The 24,960-nt window shown below is 37.9% G+C and overlaps 3 protein-coding genes and 1 non-coding gene across 8 annotated transcripts; all 4 read left to right on the top strand.

Moving 5' to 3' along the window:
- Positions 1 to 492: 492 nt before the first annotated feature.
- TRNAR-UCG (transfer RNA arginine (anticodon UCG)) lies at positions 493 to 566 on the top strand. Its single transcript has one exon. It is a non-coding gene; the product is annotated as a tRNA-Arg (tRNA).
- A 184-nt stretch (positions 567 to 750) lies between these two features.
- LOC140036846 (cleavage and polyadenylation specificity factor subunit 3-I-like) lies at positions 751 to 5,332 on the top strand. Its single transcript, XM_072079806.1, has 5 exons — positions 751 to 1,196; positions 1,335 to 1,432; positions 2,409 to 2,454; positions 2,534 to 2,683; positions 3,503 to 5,332. The coding sequence occupies exons 1-5, from the start codon at positions 1,038 to 1,040 to the stop codon at positions 5,138 to 5,140; spliced, it is 2,091 nt and encodes a 696-aa protein (XP_071935907.1). The 5' UTR covers positions 751 to 1,037; the 3' UTR covers positions 5,141 to 5,332.
- A 1,478-nt stretch (positions 5,333 to 6,810) lies between these two features.
- Positions 6,811 to 16,172, top strand: LOC113731890 (uncharacterized). 5 transcript variants are annotated; one of them, XM_027257390.2, is made up of 5 exons: positions 6,811 to 7,356; positions 7,545 to 7,587; positions 8,825 to 9,970; positions 10,082 to 10,161; positions 14,356 to 16,172. In XM_027257390.2, the coding sequence occupies exon 3, from the start codon at positions 8,834 to 8,836 to the stop codon at positions 9,956 to 9,958; it is 1,125 nt and encodes a 374-aa protein (XP_027113191.1). In that variant the 5' UTR covers positions 6,811 to 7,356; positions 7,545 to 7,587; positions 8,825 to 8,833; the 3' UTR covers positions 9,959 to 9,970; positions 10,082 to 10,161; positions 14,356 to 16,172. The 5 variants fall into 5 exon arrangements, with proteins under 5 accessions (XP_027113191.1, XP_027113190.1, XP_027113189.1 ...); XM_027257389.2 differs by having other exon boundaries at positions 6,812 to 7,440; positions 10,062 to 10,161; XM_027257388.2 differs by having other exon boundaries at positions 6,812 to 7,356; positions 10,062 to 10,161.
- A 1,152-nt stretch (positions 16,173 to 17,324) lies between these two features.
- On the top strand, positions 17,325 to 22,619 carry LOC140036848 (magnesium transporter MRS2-4-like). Its single transcript, XM_072079809.1, has 4 exons — positions 17,325 to 18,032; positions 19,665 to 20,113; positions 21,320 to 21,598; positions 22,099 to 22,619. The coding sequence occupies exons 1-4, from the start codon at positions 17,660 to 17,662 to the stop codon at positions 22,375 to 22,377; spliced, it is 1,380 nt and encodes a 459-aa protein (XP_071935910.1). The 5' UTR covers positions 17,325 to 17,659; the 3' UTR covers positions 22,378 to 22,619.
- Positions 22,620 to 24,960: the final 2,341 nt, after the last annotated feature.

Here is a 24,960-nt window from a genome sequence, read left to right on the forward strand (position 1 = left end):
AGTTCAAGATGATTCTTGGTCTTTCAAGTGTAAACTCGAGAAAAGAAGCAAAGATTGTCAGATTAGCGAACAGATCTCAGCACCCTTATTACATGGTTTATGATGGCATCACTAATGCATTGTATATTCTTCCAATCGGAAAGATTAACCATTAAAATGTTTTTGACAATTACAAAATTCAGGATCCGAAACCATACATAATAAACTGCAAGTCCATTTTCTCCTAGATAAGTGTATTTGTCGCAAGATTACATCTAATGCTTCGAATCACTAAGTTCAGACATATGCTTCTATGGTCTACCCATGTTTTCTTCTCTTTAATGCATCTCTTCCTAAAATTCCCAAAGTGTTTGTGCTAAAAGATTATTGAGAGTTGCTTTATGAAAAAATCGTTATCCACGAACCTTCTTTGGGGCTCTCTTAACGTATTGCGTGTGGTGCAGTTGGAGAAGTGAATATTTAAATAAAGAGAAGGGAGAGCAACAGCATCTGGACCGCATAGCGCAGTGGATTAGCGCGTCTGACTTCGGATCAGAAGGTCGTGGGTTCGACTCCCACTGTGGTCGTTTATCAGTTTTTGTCACTTTTTCCCGACTATTTACTCGTTTCCACCTAGACTGTTGTGCAGATTATAAAAAAGTATTATATCTATTGTGAGAAAATTGCAGGGAATAGGGAAAATATACACAAGACTAAAAACCGGACCGGTCCAACCAAAAAGTATTACTCCTATATCTATTTGAGAAAATTGCAGGGAATAAGGAAAACATAAAACAAGACTAAAACCGGACCGGTCCAAAGAGGGAAAAGTGCACCCCAGCCTACTATGAAGTATGAACTGCAGCTAAGGCGGGCAACTTCTTAAAGTTAGGGTTTTAGAGATCCCTCTCTCTCTCTCTCCGGTCTACAGTTACATTGCTATTGAATATGTGGTGTGGGGTTTGGTTGTGATGAACTTTGGTAAAATTTTTCTGATTTTAAGGAAGTCTCAGCTCTGATTTGAACTTTTCCACCAACTTTTTGGAGCTCAAAACACAATGGCTTCGACTGGGCAATCACTGACTTCGTTAAAGAAACGTGAGGCTGCAACAGCAAATAATAGAGACGGGGATCAGCTGATAATCACACCTTTAGGTGCTGGAAATGAAGTGGGTCGGTCCTGCGTTTACATGTCTTACAAAGGAAAAACAGTCTTGGTATGATGCTCAACTCATCCGAATTGTCCTCAACCTATTTTCCTTTTAATTGTCAGTTTTTTGCACCTGGGTTTTGAATTATGTTTTTTTTTTAAATTTTTTTGAATAAATTTTCTCAAATTTTGCTGTTTTTGGCAGTTTGATTGTGGGATTCATCCGGCTTATTCAGGGATGGCCGCATTGCCCTACTTTGATGAAATTGATCCTTCCACTATTGATGTTCTTCTCATTACTCAGTATGTCTTCTCCCTTATTCTTTTACTTTGCTCCGCCGCAATAAGTTCATGACTTGTGATGGTGGCTTCATTGTCCAACTTGAAAATTACTACTAGCAACGGAAGGTCTATAATGTTTGGTTTTGGAAGAATGTAAATCGAACTAACTTGTTCAATAGTGAATGGAAGTAATATGTTGTTATCATATCATGATGGTTTAATTGTCAATTCGAGAATTCCAAAGACAGCACAAAGTTGTTTCACAATTTCTTGTTGGGAAGATCGTGAAACGACTTAATGGGGCTTTAACTATAGGGATAGATGAGCAATACCAATTTGAGACCGAATGTCAATGTTGAGGAAGAGAAAATATGCAATGTGTCTAATTGATTGGTTTAGGTTTAACTTAGAAGGCATCCTGTTTTGTGTTGACTTGTCTTCTCCTGTTTGTTTGGCTTTGAGTTGAATGCTCAAGCAACTGGGAGTGGATACCCATATGATAGAGTTTCTGCATTTGCTCCTTGGAGTTTAGATTTCTTTATTAGTCTAATTCAACCTGGAGATTGTTTTCAAGTGTCACATTTTCCTTCTTTGCAAACTCGTTTGTCTATTTCTACTAATATTACTACTATTTCGTGATATCAAATGGTAATGACATGGGGGATTTATCTGGTCGACAATGTGTTTCATGTAATATGGTTCTAGCTGGGTATGGTTGTTATCAACATTATGACCAGCTGAAGAATTGTCATCTTTTTTATTCTTAGAAAATTTTTGAAATTTTAAAGCTTTTGGAGGACCTACCTATGTGCATCCCAGTTTCCCCTTTTTCTCATTAATCCCAAACTATGCGCATTTTAACTTCATCTTTGAAACTTGGCAACATACTGACCTTTCAACCCTGATTTTCTGTTTCTCTATCCCCTCTTCGGCCCTCCAAACAAATATTTTTTCCTCTACTTCCTGTTAAATTGTACTGAAATGAGTTCATTTGCAGCTTTCATTTGGATCATGCTGCTTCCCTTCCATACTTTTTGGAGAAGGTTTGCTCCCTAGATATTGACTCTACTAGATTGTACAAGTTTCTTCATGCATGAGCTCACTACTTTCTTTATCTTTCAGACTACATTCAAAGGGAGAGTTTTTATGACTCATGCGACAAAAGCCATCTACAAGTTACTTTTGTCGGATTATGTCAAAGTGAGCAAGGTCTCGGTTGAAGATATGTTGTTTACCGAGCAGGACATTAACAACTCCATGGAAAGAATTGAGGTGTGTACATCATCCTATGCTGTTTGGGTTGCTTGTGTGGCCTTTTTCCGTGGCTCGTAAATTTGAATTTGAAAACTGTATGCAGATTTTGTTTTCCTGTTTTGAGGGAAAGGCAAAATTAGCACGAAGAACAATCTATTATTTGTGGAGGAACAGTCTTTTTTTCTGCATTCATCTTTTACTTTTTTGCATTCAAACTGTCTATACATGCAACAGCAATTGAGAGAAGCAATTACAGGTACATAATAGTATTAATGAAAGCACAAAAGGATGAATAGGAGCAATATAAACAGCCTAGAGCTTTTTTTGTTGTTGTGTGGGGGGGGGGGGGGGGTTGGGGGGGGGGAATTCCTGCTGATATTAATAGTATCAAACTCTTTCTCAACTAAGAATGTAATGAGCAGATGTGGATAGTAGTATTTGTTTGATGTGGTCCGAGGTTAGAGAGCCTTCTGCCCTTACCTTTTCTTGTGAGGAAAAAAGGGAATTACATATAGTTTTCCATTGTTTCAAACTTTTGAATAAAATGAAGGGATAAGAGAATAAAATGCACATATATTTGCTTTACTATCTATTTGTTGTCTTTCTTGTTTTTCATTATTCTAAGATTTGATCTTTGACAAAAGGCAAAGCATTTGTGCAGTCTTTTATCCATTGAATGGCGAATAAGAGCTAATGAGTTTATAGTTTGTTTTGCATTTTCATTTACTTTATTTAGACCCATTCTGGTGGGAATTTTAAATGACTGTGACCAATTCACGGCTTGTCCAACTTAATCCATATAGAGGGTTGTATATACTTATTTCACTCATTCTGCAGGTTATTGACTTCCATCAGACTCTGGAAGTCAATGGCATCCGCTTCTGGTGTTACACTGCAGGCCATGTCCTTGGTGCTGCTATGTTTATGGTCGATATTGCTGGCGTTCGTGTTCTTTACACTGGAGATTATTCACGAGAAGAAGATCGACATCTTCGTGCTGCGGAGCTTCCCCAGTTCTCGCCAGATATATGCATTATTGAGTCAACATATGGAGTTCAACTTCATCAGCCACGACATATTCGAGAGAAACGGTTTACTGATGCCATTCACTCCACTGTTTCTCAAGGTGGTCGAGTCCTGATCCCAGCTTTTGCTCTTGGTCGTGCCCAGGAGCTTTTACTAATTTTGGAGGAGTATTGGTCAAACCATCGTGAGCTGGAGAATGTCCCAATATATTATGCCTCTCCATTGGCAAAAAGGTGTATGGCAGTCTACCAGACGTACATAAATTCCATGAATGAGAGGATTAGAAGTCAGTATGCAAATTCGAATCCTTTTGAATTTAAACACATTTCACCATTGAAAAGCATTGAAAATTTTAATGATGTCGGTCCATCAGTAGTGATGGCAAGCCCAGGTAGCCTTCAAAGTGGGTTATCACGACAGCTTTTTGATAGATGGTGCTCTGACAAGAAAAACGCTTGTGTTATACCTGGTTATGTTATTGAAGGAACACCGGCGAAGACCATCATCAATGAACCCAAAGAAGTCACCCTCACAAATGGCTTGACTGCCCCACTAAATATGCAAGTCCATTACATTTCCTTCTCAGCTCATGCTGACTATGCTCAGACGAGTACGTTTTTGAAAGAGTTAATGCCTCCTAACATAATTTTGGTTCATGGTGAAGCTAATGAGATGGGAAGGCTGAAACAGAAGCTTGTGTCTCTCTTTGCTGACAGAAATACCAAAATCATAACCCCTAAGAACTGCCAGTCTGTTGAAATGTACTTCACCTCTGAGAAAATGGCAAAAACTATTGGAAAGTTGGCTGAAAAGGTCCCCGAAGTTGGTGAAACAGTGAGCGGTTTGCTTGTTAAGAAAGGCTTCACATACCAGATTATGGCACCTGATGATCTGCGTGTTTTCTCCCAGCTTTCCACAGCTAATGTCACACAAAGGATCACAGTCCCGTATTCTGGAGCATTTGCTGTTATAAAGCATAGGCTTAAGCAGATATATGAGAGTGTGGAATCCTCGACAGATGAGGAATCAGGAGTTCCAACTCTGCGAGTTCATGGTCAGGTGACGGTGAAGCAGGAGTCAGAGAATCATATCTCACTGCACTGGACAGCTGATCCGATTAGCGATATGGTGTCAGACTCAATTGTAGCTCTGGTTTTGAATGCCAACAGGGAAATGTCTAAGGTGGTAGTGGAATCAGAACCTGTGGGAAGTGAGGAAGAAGATGCAAGGAAAGCTGAAAAGATAGTACATGCACTCCTTGTTTCTCTTTTTGGAGATGTGAAATTTGGGGAGAATGGGAAACTGGTGATAAGTGTTGACGGCAACATCGCACACCTTGATAAACAAAGTGGAGATGTGGAAAGTGAAAATGAAGGCCTCAAGGAACGTGTGAGGATGGCATTCCAGCGAATAAGAAGTGCTGTAAAGCCAATCCCTCTTTCAGCTTAAGCCATTTTTCTCTTCTTCGTTCTTTTAGTTCATCAGCTGGGTCCGGTCCAGACTGTGTGTTCTGCATTTTGGCTGGCCTAAAGAGTAGAAATGAACTGCTAATTTCGTTTTTGTGATTCTATAGCATGAGAATACTTGTATGCCCTGTAGGTTCAAACAAACGCTATTTTAAATTCCAATCTTTTGGGCTAATTACCTGGATAGCAGCATGGTTCCATTATTTTGAAGTCCTCTTGCCCCTTCCAGGTTTGCTCTTTGGTAATGTTCACCTTTTGCTTCCAAATTTCCTTTGGCTTGTTTGATTTTTTTTTTTTTTGCAACGTGGATAAGCATGTCTGCTGCAAAACACACTTGATGGAGCAATTTGCACATTATTTGTTAAAGAATGGCAATATCATGTTCATTTTGTACTTTCAACCATCATCATGTTTGGTTTAGAGTCCTCCATCTTAAAGAGAGAGGGAAAAAGGGAAAGGATTTGAAAGTCAGAAGATCACTTAATTAATTAATATGTTTTTAGCATGAGCCTTGGGAACAATAACACAAACAATTTTGTTAATTGGAGGGACAACTCAACCCTCTAATGAGCAGCTGTTGTTGCCCTTATTGTTTAGAAAACTAAAATTGACATTTGTTTGTTTGAACTCCAAATGAATTTTCTAATCTCTTTATGGGAAAAAAAAAGATATTCTAGCGCCTTTTGCTTTTTCATGCAATCAACACATATTTTTTCGGGTTAGAAGAAAACAGAAGTTGGAAGCTGGACGTTACCTGTTGACTGACTCCTAGCTGCACCCATCTCACATAAGCCATTGACAGGTCTATATGGCGCCTGTGTTGGTCCATTTGGTCTGTTAAAACTTAAAACTAGGGACAAGCCTATTATTAGCTTGACATACTTTTTGTTGTAAATTGGCTATTTAAATTGTAAAAGCCTATTAAGGATGCTTTTTTTTTTTTTTTTCATTTAGGGTATTCCAACTTTTCGACTAAATTAATTTCTTAAAATTGTATAGAACCTTGTCTGAAGGATAAACAACGATGTAGCATATGAGAATCGATCACGGAACCTGATGATAACTACTAAATTACAAAATCGGTTGAACTACCTGTTAAGGAATTAGGAGAAACCAATTTCTCCTCAAGTCTTCGTTTCGAAAAAACACAAGATAATTCACGAGGACAGAATCCAAAATAACAAACAAATTGGCAATTCCATTTTGCCTCTCAATGTAGCTGATCTATCAACACATTTGTTTATTTGCTTTCCAAAACACCACATGACAAAATTTAACTCGTCCCCGGTGTAAGAGGAGGAATCTACAATTCTCCCGAAATCGACATATATCCATACTACTAACATGTTTTATGAATATCACATTTTGGCAACTACTTTACCATGCTTTAATGAATGCTCATTATTATTGGTTTATATGATACGTTCCTCATCCCATTTTTCTTGCTCATAGCAATTTTGGAGATTAATTTTACGTTGACCAAATCACAATAAACCTTGAATCATCACTCCTTCCCCCCTAAAAAACCAAAAAAAAAAAGAAAAGAAATTGTAATAGGGGTACAAGTGTAATTTCACTTAAACATCACACCAAGCAACCCTCCCATCCCATGCTACTACCCAAAACTCCCAAGTCATTTCTCTCCCTTTCTCTAACCCAACTGCAAACCTTCGTGCCACACAAAACAAAAACACCTCCTAACTTCCACCCCCACCCCAATCTTTCTTGTTATCAATGGATTAGTCCCTCCCCCACTCCGAGATGGTGAGCAGAAACAAACAAACATTTACATGACCTCATCGACTCAGGACCCTCTTTCTTCTGCACTTCACTCTGCCGAATAAAAAAGGAAAAAAAAAAAGAAACAATTGAGAGAAAGGAAAGGAAAAAACCAGTCTTTCTTTCTTTCTTGCCTTCTTTGCTCTCTCTTTTTCTTCCAACCTCTTCTCTTCGGTGGTTTCCCATGCTTCTTCTCCCCTTTTTCTTCATCTCCCTCTCTCAGAAAATGTGTTGCTTATCTTCCTTCTCTTTAACCCCATCCGCACCGTCCGCACCTTTCTTCTCTTCCTATGCCCCTATTAACTATATAATCTAAACCCTCCTCCAAATTTCCCCAAACCACTGCCTCTAAATCCTATTGCCCTTTCCTGAATTAAGATCTAGGTTTCTTAGCTCGATTTCATTTCATCATTCTCATCAGTGAGCAAATTTCACCTCTTTTATTTTTTTGGGTTTCCGGCTTTTTCATTGACTACATTTCTGTTCCATTGCATTTGCAGCAAGGTGGAATAGGAAGCGTTTCTGTTTTTGCATGTTGATTACGGGTTTTCATTTGATTAAAGCTGGTCTACACTCTTTTTTCATTTCTTCTTTTTTGTTTTTCGCAGGTTCTTATCCACAATTGACTTTCTGAGGTGATTTCTTTGGCAGGTAAGTGTGAGCTGTGAAGTGAACATAAATTGACTTTTTAGGTTTTTTTGCTTGAGCTGTAAATTATGTGAATGTCTGTGTTCGTGTGTATTTGCCGTGGTTCAATTGGATGCATGTGGTTTTGATGTGTGGGAAGGCATATTTCAGAAAGCTGAAAATAATTGAGGTTCTGTTGTGGATATTTGATCAGTTGATCTAACCCTTCTTAAATGAAAGTCTATGGATATTGAGAAGCTTGTTTATTATTATTTTTCCATATACGGTATGGTTGACTTGGCTTTCTAGGGATTTTGATGTTTTTTTATGTCCATACTGGGAGGATTCTTTACCTCCCTATCGCGTCTAATTCTTTTGATTTTAGGGTTTTATTGCTGCAAAGCATGCATGGATAATGTAGCTCCAAATCTGAAACAACTTATTGATGGAGGAGAGGAAAAGTATACTGTGTGCCCAAGCTACTAATTTATTTTTCAGATTTGGTCTGTGCCTTAAGTTCTGTTGGAGTTGAATATCCCTTTCCCTTATGGATGTCAGTTCTATTGTTTTCTTGTTGCAGATTTTAGCATGGTTCTTTCTGTTTTAGCTGTGCTTCATTGAGTAGCCTTTTAAGGTGGTTATGGATATCGATTTGGTCCATGCCTCAGTGTATTTTTTCGTGGGAGCTGGTTTTTGTCGTTTGCCCTAAATGATTTCAAGCTGTTTGTTTATACTTGCCATAGTGATTACCTTGTGATCCCCTATTTATTGTTACCCTAAAATGCATCAGCTCCCATCGACTATCCTTGCCTGAAATTACCTGCATTACCATCAATTGCAAAAATTAGCCTCAGCACCCCAAAAATATCTGCCTCAACGAAATAACTCTAGGCTGTAGTTTCTATTGAGAGAGGAATGAAATTAGGTTTGCATCCAGCATCTGTCTGTTGAATTTAAGGAAGTTCTTACCCCTCAGCTGATGCTTCCTTTTTTTATTTTTATTTTTTTTGGTGTTATATTACAAACAGATACTGTGTATCCAAGATTTTTTTTTCCCATTCTATACTGTAGTTCAAAGAGGTACCTGATGCAATTAATAGCCTAAAAAAACTTATCTAAGAGAATGTTATAGACTTGAGGTCGACTGCAAATTTGCTTTCCTGTTGAAGTCACCACTTAGTGGACCAGTCATCAATTTTTTTCTCAAACTGAACTATTCCACTTGAGGTGCTAAATGTTGGTGATTGATTTTGTATTTTAGGTTGTTGAAATGAAGAGGGCAGCATACTATAATACTGTTTCTGTCCCACAAGTTCAGGAACAATGGCCTATCAAAAAAGCCCTTACATTGTCTGATGTGGATATTACTCATCCATTCCTAACTCTGTCCAGGCAGCAAGTTGATAATCACATTATTGTGCACATGACACAGCAGCAACAGGATCATTTGAGAGCTGTAGGCCAGGTGGATTTCAATGCAAGAGATGATGACACTGGTGAAATGTATGTGATGAAGTTGAAGTGGCGTGGGAGTTATTATAATCTGATTGGCAAATGGGGAAAAGTTGTTCGAGGAAAGGGACTTGATGTTGGTCAAGAAATTTATATAAGGTGGGCTAATGGCTGCTTGTACTTTTCGGTCCCTCAACAGCAGATTGTCGCTGTACCACCTATTCGGATGGTCGCAGCACCACCAGTGCAGGACCAATGGCCTATTAAAAAGGTGTTAACGCTGTCTGATGTGGACACCAATCATCCTTTTCTCCCTTTGCCTCGCCGATTGGTTGAAGATCATATTCTTTATTACTGGTCACAGGAACAACGAGAAGTATTGAGAAGGGAAGAGCAGGTAAATGTGAACGCCAGAGATTATGATACTGGTGAAATTTATTTGATGAAATTGAAGTGGAGGGGTAATTACTACAACCTCATTGGCAAATGGGGAACAATAATTCGACAGAAGGGACTGGGTGTTGGGAAAGAGATCAATTTGCGATGGTTGAATGAATGCTTATACTTCTCAGTTCCTCAGCAGCGATATGTTGCAACGGCATCAGGCCAGGATAATTGGCCTATTAAGAAGGCGCTCACGTTGTCTGATGTGGATACTAATCATCCATTTCTTACTTTACCTGGCAAGGCTGTTGAAGATCATATTCTGTTCTACTGGCAGCCTCAGGCCCGTGAGCAGTTGAGGAATGAGCATCAGATAAGTGTTAATGCTCGGGATGAAGACACAGGTGATCTATATTTGATGAAGCTCAAATGGAGAGGAAGTTATTACAATCTGATTGGCAAATGGGGCAAAATTGTCAGAGGCAAGAGACTTCAGGTTGGAAGTGAAATCAGACTTCGTTGGGACAATAACTGCTTGCTTTTCTCAGTTCCTCAGTGATGCTGTTCAATGGTCAGATGTCTTAATAAAGTTAATTTTTGCTTGATTGTACTTGGTCTTTATGGTTTGTTGCTTTATATTCTTTTTTGTGTCTATTCTGTAGGCTGTTATTGGAATTTTCAGGATGGCCTAATAGAGATGGAGCATATATTCTAGATGAAAGGTTTTACAAAAAGCTATGTGGAAGCTGCTTCTATAACAAGGTGATGCAACATGGAGATGGTTTGCTGTTTAGAGTAATATCATGAGACTTATGTTCCTTTATGTTTTTCTTGGTACTATTAACATATCCGAGTGTAATGTACTTTGGTTGAATGCCAGCTTCATAAACCCTTGGATTTTTGCATGATGTGGGATATTTTAGGTTTTGCTTGCTTAAGATTAAAAGAATCTATTTATCTTTGTCACATCAAGTTTTCCTTGGTTTTCTTTTCATTCCCTCAATAAACCTTGTATTGCTTTCTGTCTGATTCCAGCGAGTCTGTGAAACAAAGTACTGGGAGGTGATTTAAGACTTCTATTTAGGTTCAAAGATATTGAAAGTATCTTTAAATCTTGAATATTTGTAAAAAGAAAACGATTTAAAAATTGAGCACGACTGTTATCTTTTTTGGGAGGTTTTCTGGTGATAGAAAGAAGTGAAAATGAAGCGTTACGTAGCATTTGCATGGAGACATCTTGAGAATTGACATACTCTCAAGCATTTCAGAGAGGTATTGAACATGGTTTTTTCTTGTCCTCTCTGCCATCCAATGGGAGGACAAACAACCACTTTCTTTTCTTGCTGAGACTGTAAGGCCGGCAAAATAATTATCTCCTTTCCCTATTGTTTTGCTTGTCACACATACATAGTCAAAGAGTTCTTTATGCGTTTAGTTAACAGTCCGACCTGTAGCCTCACATGTTGTACGATTTTGCAAGCATTGCCTTTAGCACATCCATGCAATATGTATTTGAGCTTTCATGAAGTTCTTTGGTCTTTCCTTAGATCCAATGCTTAAGCTTGGACTTCTTTAAGTTGCCTTATCCATCTTTAGAATGTACGTCTGAATACCTCATGCCTATGGGTACATCAGACTAAATATGGTGATCTTGAGCATTGTATGATAGTGGAAGCAATCATGTTTAATGTGAACATTGCCGATATCCATCTTATTACAAGTGTTTCGATGATGTTATTTATAGCTACCTACTTGCACCGGCCCTAGTTGCATGCTTCTCGAACATTGCTGACTAAGATATTCGTGGTCCACGATATAATCATGATAATATACCGAATGTTATTCCAAGTAATAATTGCACATAGAAAACCTAAAATATTCGAGGGATAATGTTTTAATTACACACAAATCTTCGAGTATAGAGAAAAGAGATTTTTTTTATATGTTTGGACTATGGAGACATGCTAATACGATATATTTGGACCACGTGTCCTTACTGATACAGATACCTAAATCTATGTATATGGCAGCTAAGAACCTAAGCGATAAACTTATACAACAAACAAATCATGCAAGTGGAATAAATAATGACAAATTACTGCAAGATTAAGTCAATTATGTCACTTTTCCTCTAAAGTTGAATTCTTGACAGCTAAGAAACTCAACTGGAAAGAGAAAACATTAAGAATCTAGAAATGAATATATTTATGGAACAAAATTTAAGCCTATGTCGATAGGAAAGAAAATAGGTGCCAGATGAGCTGATTTGTCACCATAGCGTCAACATCACCTCTTTTGCCCTCCATCTTGATATCTTTTTTTTTGAATTAAGTCCTTCCAGTACCATAAATGTCCATTTGATAGAATTTGATCTCTTGCCATTTTCCATGAAAATGTCCGATTTTCATTGGATATTTACTCTCAATATTCTTGCAAAGCTTCACTTTGAAGCAAGATAGTGGGCTATGTTGCTATTGTTAGTGTCGTCATTATTAGTTTGCGGAGTCTCCATTCAAACAAGTCTTTGTTGGACTACCTCCATCATTTTGGCTGCGTTATCAAATCTGATTATGAAGTAGTTCTTCTCGAGTCATGCATCCACTAATTAGTGAGCCATATAGTCCGTTTGTTTTTATATTGTCCTTCTGACTTGCAGTATGTTAAAGTCACCATTTGTGGTTTCACTTCAGTGATGGTATCAACTTAGGAAACTCAGAGGTGATAAGTGCAGATAATTATTCGGATTATGTGGAGACCAGGGAATTTACGGTATACCTAAAGAAAATATTTAGTAGTTCTAGTATTTTGAACAGCTCAAATCTAAAAGGCTGGACTCTGACTTGACAACATAACCCCTTAAGAAGACAAAACAAGAGATACTAGAAGCATTAAAGTTTGGCCCATAGAAATAATATTGTGATGTGTCGCTGATTTGATGATGTTTGTAGTCTTATAGTTGGCCTCTTGGCTATGGAGATGTTCATTGAATAATCACAATAAAAGAGAACACTTTGAAAAGTAAGAAAAGTAACAAAGTAAATGTCATTGAAGGAGGATTAGGACAACCACCTAAAATGGATACAATATAATCATAAAGGAAACTGAATAAATCCTCTCTAAGAAGGAAAAATATAAGAACCTAAAAAGGATTGGAGTGAATGATAATCTCCAAGAATGGAACAAAATATATCCTAGAAATATTGACTCATCAGTTGGCACGGACAACTTTTTTGTGGTTTCAGGAATTACATATGTATTATCCAAGTAGGGAACATCCTTAAGTTGCAAGAATAGAGGTTCTTTTCCAATATGCAAGCCTGCAATCTCTCGTGCCGAGACTGAAGAACTCTATTAATGGGCCTGGGGATGGCCCTTGCATGAAAGATATACATGGTTTGATTACTTCTGTCTCTAGTATCTCAGGAAGTTGATGTCATAAAAAGCTGAAATAAAGATGTTATAGAAGGTTACAATATAGGAAAAATTTCTAGGTAATAATATGTTATAGAGTCTCAAAGAGACGCTTTTTCTCACATCTGCAGTCACATGGGAAAGTGAAGGCTTTTTAAATTTCCTCTTATGTTCCAACCTCCTTTAAATTTGGCTTTCTGATTTGTCTTGGGTCTGCCAAGTCTGTGGTTGAGGAGTGCTGTAACTTGATGAGTTTCGAGGTTTTTTTTTTTTTTTTCTATTTTCTTCTGGGGGTGGGGGGAAGGAAACAGAAAGAACTATTCTTTGCTATATCACTGAGAATTGCTATGACTTGGTGTTTTATGAGTTTCTCATGTGTTGTCGACTGTAAGAAATATCCTTTGGTTCACAGAAGTTGAGGCTTGGTCAATTAGCTAAATTCAAAGGAAAATCTTTTTATTGGGATGTTCGTACCTGCCTTGAACCTGTTGTAGTGGCTGAGAAACAAGAAAATTTGTCTTCAGTTCTGGGCCATGAAATCTTTATAAATCAAGCATAGCTATCATGAAAAAGCAGGATGCTGCTTTGATGACTGTGCTGTAGTTGATTTTCTTTTCCTTCCACTAGGACTGACCTTAGGCTGTAAGAAATAAGAAAGTTAGACCCAGACCTAAGAAAATGATATAAAATTTTGACTTTATCAAATGTATATGTTCCTGATCTTTGTGACAAAACATTTGTAAAGTCACTTCATAGCTTATGTGACTGCCTGTGAAACACTGCATAGTTCTGGAAGGGGTGAAGAACTGAGGGGTAAAAGCATAGGGAGTTATACTGCAATTTTTTCCCAAACTGCTTCAATCATTTGGAGAGATAATCAGAGACTATTGATGCTGGAGATCCTTTTTGCATTATAAACCCTTTTGTCCTAGGTTTTAATCTTATTGAGATCATACTTGATGAGAGAAAAATTGTCTCATGAACGGAGCATCTTGGAGGGGGAAACATGTGTACGTGTTTGTGAAAGAGAGAGTGCTGGGATAGAATGCAGGGGATCCAAGGAAATTAAACTTTATAACTTTGTATCTGTAATCTCTTTCTCTCCCCACTCCCTCCCTCCCTCCATCCCTCTCTCTCTCTCTCTCATCATTCTCCTCAGCTTCGTCTTTTCTTAGTCTGCTTCACCTTATGTGTGCACCTTCCCTTTCTTCCTTTCTCTCCAAAAATGTCTAGAAGGAAGAAATTACTGAGTAGAAGGCTAGGGGTGAATGTGGTTCTAGGATTTATTTCATTAAAAGTGGACATGCTATTAGGTCTCAAGGCCTCAGATTCTAATATCATGCAGCTTGCATTGAATGACAAACCGATGTATGTTTGTTCCCTTGTCCTTTTTCAAAATTTTAAAGACTTGCGTGGCTCCTTATAGTTTTTTCTTTGTTGGTGGACAGAATATGATGAGATGTGTATTTCTTGTGTTCTCAATAATAACATTATTTAGCTGAAGGCAATATTCTATTAATCTTGAGATCATGTTGGCCATTGCAGGTGTTCTATATCCAATAAAAATGATAATTCTGCTTCTACTTTGGAAGGAGTTTCTGTTGGCTGATAATGTTGCTTCAAAGAAGGCTCCAGCGGATGCTATACTTGTGGACTTTGGTGAACTTAATTGACGAACTGTTCGCAAGATGTCTTGGGTTTCATGCTTAGTAGCAGTAACCAAAAAATGAAAAAAAAAAAAGAAAAGAAAAGTTCTGTGCTATTCTTGCAATGACTTCCACTGGGTTCACTTGCTGAAACCTGCTTGTTGCCTTTGGATGACCAGCTACTGATGATGCTCGACATGCAGTGATTCTAAGTGACATTTTTTGAGATTTCTCTATAACATGTTTTGCTGAAGCCTCCTTCCTTTTACTGGACCAAGCAATGGCATAATTAATATCCTCCGCAATCTTTAGGAAGTTCAGCTTTTACCAATGTAAATATTGCACATAAGTTGTAGAAGCCCTGATTAGTAGGTTCTGGAAAATTTATAATTTGGCAAACTTAGTGGTACGCTTTTTGGAATCTCTTATTCAAGAAGTCCAAGTGATATTTTTACGTGGTATTGAGGGTCTGTCAAGTTTATTCAGTGGCGTAAGGGATTCTTTCAATGCACTCCATGTGGCGAGAGTTTGGCTTCCATGCACAATATGTGCATATGAAGAACCTTTCCAGGTTAGCAAGGCAGAATTTGTCGATTGCTATTTGCAATCGCAGTTGTTTCCAAAAAGTTTGCTAATAGATTGAGCTTGTTCCAAAAAACCTGAAGGCATGCAAAGTCACTGGATTTTAAGTTACTAAAGGCAGCAGCTCTAAAGAGAGGATTTTCTTCTTGTGCATGGTGGCTGAAGATAATCTTATTCGACTGCTCGGTGAGACAGGATTTCAGGTAACAGCTGTTGAACTTGATGATGGTTGGTTCCAAGTGCAATGAGGCTGCTTAAAAGTTGTCAGCTAAGCAACACATTTGTACCGCTCATCTGTCTCTTTGGTGTCATCATGTTAAATGTGAGATCTCTCTTTCATGTCAGTATCTTTGGATATGTTGCATTCCTAGGAGCGGAGGATGTTTTGAAGGTCTGGATGGCTCTTCTTCATTGATGCCTTGCTGTGCTGAAAGTTGTGGACTTGGTTGATTGTGCCGAGTACGAGTTGTGAGAAAAAGTTCATCGATACAATCACTTATTTCTGGTTGAATGAACCTGGACTATCCATCTGCATGCGTTTTGGAGCTGAGATGTTGTTACACGCCTTTGGCATATTCGTTTACTAGTTTATAATGGCTCTGGGAGTTTTCAGGCTCAGATTGTCCGAGTATCCCATGTACTTTGCTGTTTTCATTCCTGTGCTCTTTAAAGGTTTCACAACTGGCTGCAAAAATCATCTGTGGAAATCATCCACATCTTCTTCCCTTTGGCAGTCATTTTGATTGAATTGCGTCTGGTCAGTTGCTGAATTTGAGATGGATGGTAAGAGGGACACAGAAATGCAGTTTCTTCCTTGTGTACCGCCCGCGTTGGTGGTTCCAGGCTTGAATGTGTTGACGACAGATTGCGCAGGGTATGAACTATGAATAGAAAGAATGGCAAATTTTGGTTTATAAAGAGTTTTGTAGGTGTCAAGCGTCCTTGGCGAAGATCATATTTATGCTAACTTCTAAAAAAAATCATTTTGTACTGCCGAGAGATGATGTCAATGGAGCTCCTTGTACGGTTGAAATGTCCATCCATCTTCTTCTCATATGCCCTGCCGAAGATGAGATCATCATCCATTCATTTGTTGAAATGAAATGACCTCACAAATTATTTGTATTTTTTAAATTTATTGCGCGTGTGAGTGAGTGTGTGTGTGTGTGTTTTTTGTTTAAAAAAAAAAATTCTTGAGAAACGCCGTCCACAGGTAAAGCGGAGAGCACATCATATAGCACGAGGAGGATATTAGGTCATGGGGGATGGATGGTAGCGATGCTTGTTAGTTTTTCTTGTTTTTTTTTTTTGTTTTTGTTTTTGTCTTTTTGTCACTGGTCAAAACTAAAACGGGGTTAAATTAATGGTGGATTGTGGTTGACTCCTTTTTTTTTTTGGGAAGGAAGGATGAGTTTGACTTTGTTCTAATCTGTAGTAGCAATTTTCATGTAAAAAAGGGTCAGCTAAATCTTCTTGTTAATCTCCATCTAAAATTTTCATTCCAAATTGGCTGATAAGTTATCTAAAAGCAATTACCACTTGCCTTGTATCGTCAGCTTCTATTTCTTTCCAATATGAAAACCGACACATTTTTAGAACAATCCGACAAATCATCTCAACTACCGTTGAAAGCTGCACATACGTAGGATCCAGCTAGGATTTACGAATAAGTTAATTCATTCTTAAGTAGTTATTCTTCTTAATTTTATATTCAGTGGTTGGGATCGAACCGACGACGCACGCAAAAAAGTCTAATGATATTTAATTTACCCCACCTATCATTTGTTTATACAAACTAGTAGTAGTGTTACCTCTAAATCCACCTGCTCCGCTCCATTTAAGGGATCCTGTGAAATCTAAAGTTCGGCTCGAATTGCTTCTTTTTTTTTTTCTAAATTTTTGTTAAAAAAATGTATTGTAATGATTTAATATATGAAAATAAAAGAATGTTTGTTAAAAAATGTATTGATGAAGAGCGTAAAAAATTTTTGAAGAAAAACAGCAGTCCAAACAAGTTCAAATTTCTAAGAACAAATTTAGATTAATGTAAAAATTATATAACAATAATAAAAAAAAAAAAAGAAACGACAGAATAATAACAGAATACACGTAATACTGGGTAAGAAGCCCAGCATCAGATTTCCCCGAGGCCTCACCTTCAGAACAGATCTCACAGCTAAGTAGGGAAATCCGGGCCAACAGCCCAACGCAAAAACTTCGACCCAAAAAAGAAAAAAAAAAAAGAAAAAAGAAAAAGGGAGGAAGCACGAGCTGTAGTAGTGCTGCAACTTGGTTGCCAACTGCTACGCCAAAAATATATTCTAAAAACGCAGAATCACGACTCCACCAGCAGCCAGTCATTCCCCCGACTGGAGGAGTCTTCTTCTGTATATGGAGCTACTACAAGAAGAAGAAGACGAAGACGAGGAAGAAGCCCAAGAACATCGTTAACGAGAAGCCACCCCCCTTCCTCCTCCTCCTTCTTCAATCGCTAAATCTCACAGTCAATTTTCCTCCTTTACGTACCACATCTATACATATACAGAAGACTCTATTGTAATACCATACACTGCATTCATACACACACACATAAGAAGAGGAGGGGAGGAGGGTAGTGAATTATGAAGATGGCGAAGGCGCAATCCCTGTTTAGGAGGAGGAAGAAGGCTTCGCTGCCTCCCCACCCACCGGAGATTGAAGCTACCACTAGCTCTGCCCTGGTGCCGGTCGTGCCCAATAATAATATTAATAATAATAATAATTTTGCTTCTTCTTCTTCTACGGCGATTGTGGCAGCCGCCGGGAATAATAATAAGGCTTCTGTCGGGAAGAAGAAGGCGGGTGGGGCGGCGAGGCTGTGGATGAGGTTTGATCGGACGGGGCAGTCGGAGTTGATTGAGTGCGATAAAAGCGTCATTATTAAGCGCGTCTCTATACCTGCTCGTGATCTCCGAATTCTCGGCCCTATCTTCTCTCATTCCTCCAGTATTCTTGGTAAATTTGTTTTATTCATTAGTTAATACTAGCAACGATCTTCATCTTATCCTCTGAACCCTCAAATCGTTTCTAATCTATGGCGTTATCGTTGTTCTCCTTTTAAAGTCTATGTTCTTGTACTTTGATGGGAATAATGCATTGGTGATAAACAATTGCTCTGGTCTATTGCAATAAATTGACCTTTGACCTATAATAATACTCACCTTCATTGCCTGATATAGGCTACAATGATATATGTGGTCGTTGCTTTGTGAATTATCTAGAATTTTGCGTCTTCATTTGCTGTGGTACCAAGATGATTCGCACTGATTTTCAGCCTTGAATCTGAGAGTTCAATAGCGGTACATTCTTCTCCTATTAGATGGGAGGGAAATTGTAGCACCTCTGCTATTACGAAAGAGATTAGTATTTTCAGCCTTGTACTCTAAACTTTTTATATAGATTAACTCTGGAGACCCTCATCCTAACCCTAACAGTCATTACACGGTTTCTCGTGACTGACAATTCAGCAGTTGAAGCATAGACTACTAGGCATCTGAATTTTTCATCAGTCAGGCCGTTATATGCCATTGCTAGATAGTACAGGTTGATATTGGGCCTGTCTTCTCTTTTTCTTTGTTTGAATTTAAATTCCACTAGGATCAAACCGAAAGTTGCTTGTGCATCTGGGAGTTGAATTAGCCTTCCCTTTTTGGAATTCAACGAACAAATCTCTTAACTGCAGTGAATGCCACTCTTGAGCCCTTTTTGGGAGCAAGTATAGATTGTATTTCCAGTTTGGAAAGAAGGGGGGGGGATAAAAATTTTTATTGAAGAGATTTAGTTATCCTTTTAGATAACATGGCTTAACTTTGTAGAGTTTTTGCTTTTCTGCTCATTTTACCCATATAAGCAATCATTTTTATGTTGTGAGATGATGCTGTTATGAGCTACCAAGATAGATGCTTGGAGATAAAATTGGTTCTCATATATTCTAAACATCTTACTATTCTTGCTTTGAGATCAGGTGATAGGATTGGGTTGCTATTATTGGCGATTGAGCAAGATGAGAAGTTCCTTTTTCTATTCTCTTGGTATGGTTTTAGACTGCTGACTCGGAGGCTTCCTAAATTTGTTGGGATGCTTATCATGATAAATGTGGTTACTTAGTGGACGAGGAAGACTGAGTTCAATTAAAATTTTCTAGTGGGTGCTCATGAGTGTGACCGTGGTTTTTCGTGTGGCCACTGTTGTTTTAATACTGTAGTTTGTCCCTTTTGGGGGTGTGGAAGTGTGTGTATCGACCGGTTAGATAAATCCTTGACACTTTCTTTTTTCCAATTTTTGTGTGATTTTTGTTGGCAATGTTGTGCATTTTTCTTGAGGGGATGGCTGTCCCTAAGGCTTAGAGCTCATAAATAACAAAAATAATGCCTTTGAGTAAGGGATGATCCTCAATGTATGTCTCATGGCTGGTATAGTCTATTATCCTGCAAAAATCTCAGAAAGTGCATTTCTTTTCATTTTGATATTCTTCTTCTTCCTCTCCTTTTTTTTTTTGGATGAATTGAGCTCAATGAATTTCAAGATTTTTACTTGTTCATTTTTGTTGTACTTTCCAACCTTTAATTTTTGCTTTTTGGTTTGCAGCTAGGGAAAAGGCTATGGTAGTCAATTTAGAGTTCATAAGAGCTATAGTTACAGCTGAAGAGGTATTGCTGGTTGATCCTCTGAGGCAGGATGTTCTTCCATTTGTTGATCAGCTGAGGCAGCAACTTCCTCACAAAAGTGCTTTCAAGAATGATGGAACTGGCCAAATAGTTGCACAAGATGATGAGATGCTATTTCCAACATCTGAACAATGGTTGCCTGCACCAGAAACTGTTGAAGGTATGCAGGCAGAGCTTCCATTTGAGTTCCAGGTTCTGGAGATTGCATTAGAAGTGGTTTGTACATTCTTGGATTCCAGTGTGGCAGAGCTAGAGAGAGATGCTTACCCTGTTTTAGATGAACTGGCTATGAATGTTAGCACCAAGAATCTTGAGCGTGTTCGGAGTTTAAAAAGCAATCTTACCCGATTGCTTGCACGTGTACAAAAGGTACTTATTTATTCAGTTTTGTTATTCAGGTCAAAATTTGATTATCCCAACCTTACAGTAATGGGAGACAAAATCACGCTTTTACATGTCTTTGTCTTTTGGTTTTTTGCTGGAAAAGATTACAAGCAGAAGTTTCAACAAGTCATGCATAATGTCATTTGTTGGTCAGAATTGAAAGGACTGGTGTTGTTTGGTGACTAATAAAAAAGATTGAATGCATTAACGTAAGATTGGTGTGCTGGTGTGGTTCGTTAGCTGGGTAGGAGTGAAGTGAGTGGAAGGTGGCAGAAGGGCTGGGAGGGGAGGGGTTCCGCACCATCTTTAAAAGCACCTCTAAAAACACTTCTAAAACACCATGTTAAATGTTTTTGTAGACACCCATCTACAGTTGGAACTTTTTTTAAAAACACCCGTTCAGATGGACTCCCAGTTTTTTTATCATCCATTGGATATTTGCTTAAGCCACGAAATGCTCTCCTGTTCTTCTCATTCACCAATGCTCAAAGCACCTGTCCTGTTTTAAGCTTTTCCATTTTCTGTACAAGTATGTGTATAAAATATATATATATATATATTACTCCCTCCATGCCATTGAAACTGTCATACTTTCCTTTTTGGTATGTCCCAAGTGTCACCCAAAATAGCAAAAAATTTATCTACCAAATTCCAGTTCCGACCCTTAGTTTTACTAGCTTTTTCTTTGTAGAGAGTGGTGCGGCGCCCATTAACTCCTGCTTTGATCTGTTTGCTAGGCCAATCATCCACTTGAGTTGCACTGCATTTTGTTGGTTCATTAAATGGAGAAGCGTGTTATCATGCAAGAAATTGGTTCAAATTTGAGATGGTATCAACAAAAGATACACGGGCCGACATTTATGATGATTGTCCCATCTTGCAACTATTGAAACAAAAGATGACCGGTCAGTGCAATCTCATATGGGCAAAATGGGAAAAACTTGCAGAATATACCACTACCTTTCCACCGTTCACAAAAAACACATATACTGAAGTGTAACAAAAATTATGGGACAGAGGGAGTACTATATATTCCAAAAGTTAGTCTTAAATATCTCTGATTGGCAAGTGGAACAAATCAATGCAGATAATATAATGCCACACAAGAGCAGATTTTCCATCCAACTTCTTTATGGATCTTTTTTTATTTTTATTTTTCACTGGAGCTTTGTTAATGGAGCTTGTTTGTAGGTCAGAGATGAAATTGAACATCTTTTGGATGACAACGAAGACATGGCCCAGTTATACTTGACAAGGAAGTGGATTCAAAATCAGCAATCTGAGGCTCTATTGGGAGCTATGGTCTCAAATAACAATGTACCTGCTGCTACTCTTCTTCAACGACTTAATTCTACAACAAGTGGGAGTTTGACCATCAATCATTCAAATGACCATGATGTTGAGGATTTGGAAATGTTGCTTGAGGCTTATTTCATGCAGTTGGATGGCACTCGTAACAAGATACTATCTGTGAGTGCTCTTTACCGACTGTAGTTTTCTTCGATTAGACCAAAAAAATTAAAATTGATAAGCATTGGTTTTGGTGGCACCCTTCCTCTTTTTTTGAGTTCCTGAAAAATCTATTGTGTAGTATTGAGAAATTCTTAGATGGTGGTCCTAGAAAACTCTTTTATTTCATTAACTTTGCTTGGAAGTTTGATATATGTGCAGAGTCTCTATTTTGTGATCCTGAAAGCTTCTATGGAGATTGAAGAGAAATGAAGCTTCTAAATTGTCTCTTTTAGAAAATTTTCCTGACTAGTCCCCAACATTCTGGCTTAATAAATTGAAGTTGTTTTCCTATATAAACAGAGAAACAGATAAAACTTGTCTAGATCGTACTGAAAACTTGTTTCATTTTTGTAATCTTCTTTCCTATTTTGCTTTTCAAGTGAGGTGATTCAGCTACCCAGTTCCTCCTTCTACGTCCTCTTGTTGATGTTTTTTCCTTTCCCCCCTATTTTTTGCAGGTTCGGGAATACATTGATGACACAGAGGATTATGTCAACATCCAACTTGACAACCAGCGAAACGAACTTATTCAATTGCAACTGACATTGACCATTGCCTCATTTGCGGTTGCTGTAGAGACTCTGATTGCTGGTGCGTTTGGGATGAATATCCCTTGTACACTCTTCCATACCAATGGGGTCTTCTGGCCGCTTGTCGGTGGTAGTACAGCGGGTTGTATATTACTCTTCCTTCTCATTTTAGGATATGCAAGATGGAAGAAGCTTCTTGGGTCTTGAACTCATCTTTTATCTGTTAGGACCAGAAATGAAAAGAAAAAAAAATGGCAATACCGTTGGTTTTTCCCTTTTTTGGGGTGAAAATTACTGTCTAAATTCATTCATGGCCTTCGCCCCGTTTTTTAAGTTTTGCAAGACATGGTCTCATATTTAGGGAAGACTCTCATCAAACAAGCACTGTACAATGTTGGGAACAACATGGAAGTGCAATCATACAATTTAACCCTGTTTTCTCTTTGTAATTCCTCCTCTTTCTTGTTGCTTACATGCAATCATCGGGTACTTGTGATGAACTGTGAGATGGCGATGGCCCCTTAAATTGGTGGTGCGGCGTTGTCTTCCCACGCCACAAGGGGGACCAACTGCTAGTTGCATTGCATGGCATGGTTTCTCAATTGCTTTTAGGAATTACTTGTGCACAAGTTCCTTCTGGTTTGAGCTGTTATGATGGTTACTCAGCTCATAGAAAAGCTTCTTGCTTGCTATTCAATAAAGGACCTTCGCCTTCAGGTGGTTCCATTGATTGAATTCCAGTACTATTTGTAGCGGTAACAGCAGACACTCTATAGTCAATACCTGCAGTAAGTGGCATTGCTAATTTAGTTGCCATGTTCGACGTCTCAGCATGCCTTCCCGATCCACGAGGTAGTTTGAAAGTTGAAAAGTAAGTTGAATCATGATATTACTACTGTTGTCTTAAACGTGACATAAAGCTTTTAGATGGCTATAATGCTCTTCTAGTTTTTTTTGATCTCTAGATTACCAAACAAATAAAAGCTTTTTTTTTTATGTTTGAACCTTGTCCGAAACAACTCTTAGATTCTTTGCGGTTGAGGATGTTGGCCTTTAACCCCTTTTCTTTTTCTTTTTTTTTTTTTTTTGGAAAAAAAGGATGTTGGCCTTTAACTTGAATTCCGAAACCTTCTTTTATCCTAAAGGAGTGGGCAGGGGCATAACTCCGTTCTCCATGGTGCAAGGCAAAAAAAATCATGCAACACAAGTTGGCTCAATTAGTAAAAACGAATAATTTTGTTATAAAAAATCGTGTGTTCGAATTCTCTTTACCGATGTGAGGATTATGTTGATGAGCGATCTGTAAATGTCTCAGAGGCCTGCTCATAGGTTTGTTTTAGTCCCTGGTGGTGATGGAAGGCGAATCCATTTAAACTTCTTCCTGTAAGAGAAAAAAAAAAAGGGCAAAAGAAATGACATGAATTTACAGCAATGTTAACGGTTAAGTGTTGGGAATTGTGCGTCTGGAGTTGACCAGACTGGCACCGAAAGTGGAATTTTGGAAGCATTATAGTAAAGTTTGGAAGCAGAATAAAGTAAGGGGGTGCAGCGTGGTCCTGCCTGCGATTTGAGTATTGACAGCCCATTTCCGCTCATTCAATCAGATGCGAACGCGTAAATGCTTCTATGTTAGGCTCGCACAATTAATCTACTAGCTTTTTTTTCCTCCACCATTTTTTTTTTCTTTTTTTAACAAAATTGGGGTAATAAAGCATAGTATAACCATTCAAACCTAACAAATCAACTCCAGATTAGTTGAAAACTGATTGCAGTTTGTTGAGCATTTCTCCAATTAAAGGGGCAAAATGGTAGAAAGTTCTCCAATCAAAGTGTGACTAGTTTTATAGAATTAATGGCTGTGACCAATTCACGAGCTTAGTTGGTAAGATTACATAACCCCCCACGGCCCCACTCTCTCTCTTCGCTGTTGATTAGCCTTTATCCTAATCGCAAACTACATCATTATCCCAAAAAAAGAAATCGCAAACTGACATTGTTCGACGTTACATTACCACCAATAGGATGAAGATTTAGGCTTAAATAAAGGTGATATTATTGTATAGTACCACCACTTTCATTATCGTTACGCTTTTTCCTTTCTCCAATTCATTGATTAGCATCATTCTAACAGTTTTAAAAAATAAAAGTCGTGTTACCCTTTGGGTACGCGTCTTTTAATAAGCAAATACTAATACTCTACCACTACCTATATCTATGTGTTGGGCATCAACTTTTAAGGCAGATTGTCAACAATACAGTCCCACACTTGTACTTCAACTCTGAGCTGTAAAAATTCTGTCCAGTTATAAGGACTGGCTTCTCTCCCTTGCATTACACAAAACTTAACTCCATTATTCCCTAATAAAATTGTTTTGAAAAATCAACACCACTCATAATATATTTCATCACTTGTATTAATTATACATAAAATTTCATATGAAATTAACTAAGTTTTAGTTTCTTATTACTCATCACAAATCGTATTACAATTTCGATTCTTTTTTTTTTTTTTGATGTTAAGTTATTTCATATAAATTAAAGAATAAACTTTTTACGTGCTTGCTGTATGTCAACTTTTGTTATGCATGCATATAATTTAAATTTTAAATTTAAATTCATATTTTGTGACATGATTTAAATCTATTAATATAAACAAAAAATGCACGCTCATGGTGTATACAAAACTTACTCATCTCATTCTATTAGCGATATATATATATATAAGATTATAATAATTTAGATATAAATAAATGACTACAGATAATAAGGGTGAGAACATAAAATATCAGA

This window comes from Coffea arabica, chromosome 2e (genome assembly GCF_036785885.1).
Source record: "Coffea arabica cultivar ET-39 chromosome 2e, Coffea Arabica ET-39 HiFi, whole genome shotgun sequence".
Lineage (NCBI taxonomy): Eukaryota > Viridiplantae > Streptophyta > Magnoliopsida > Gentianales > Rubiaceae > Coffea > Coffea arabica.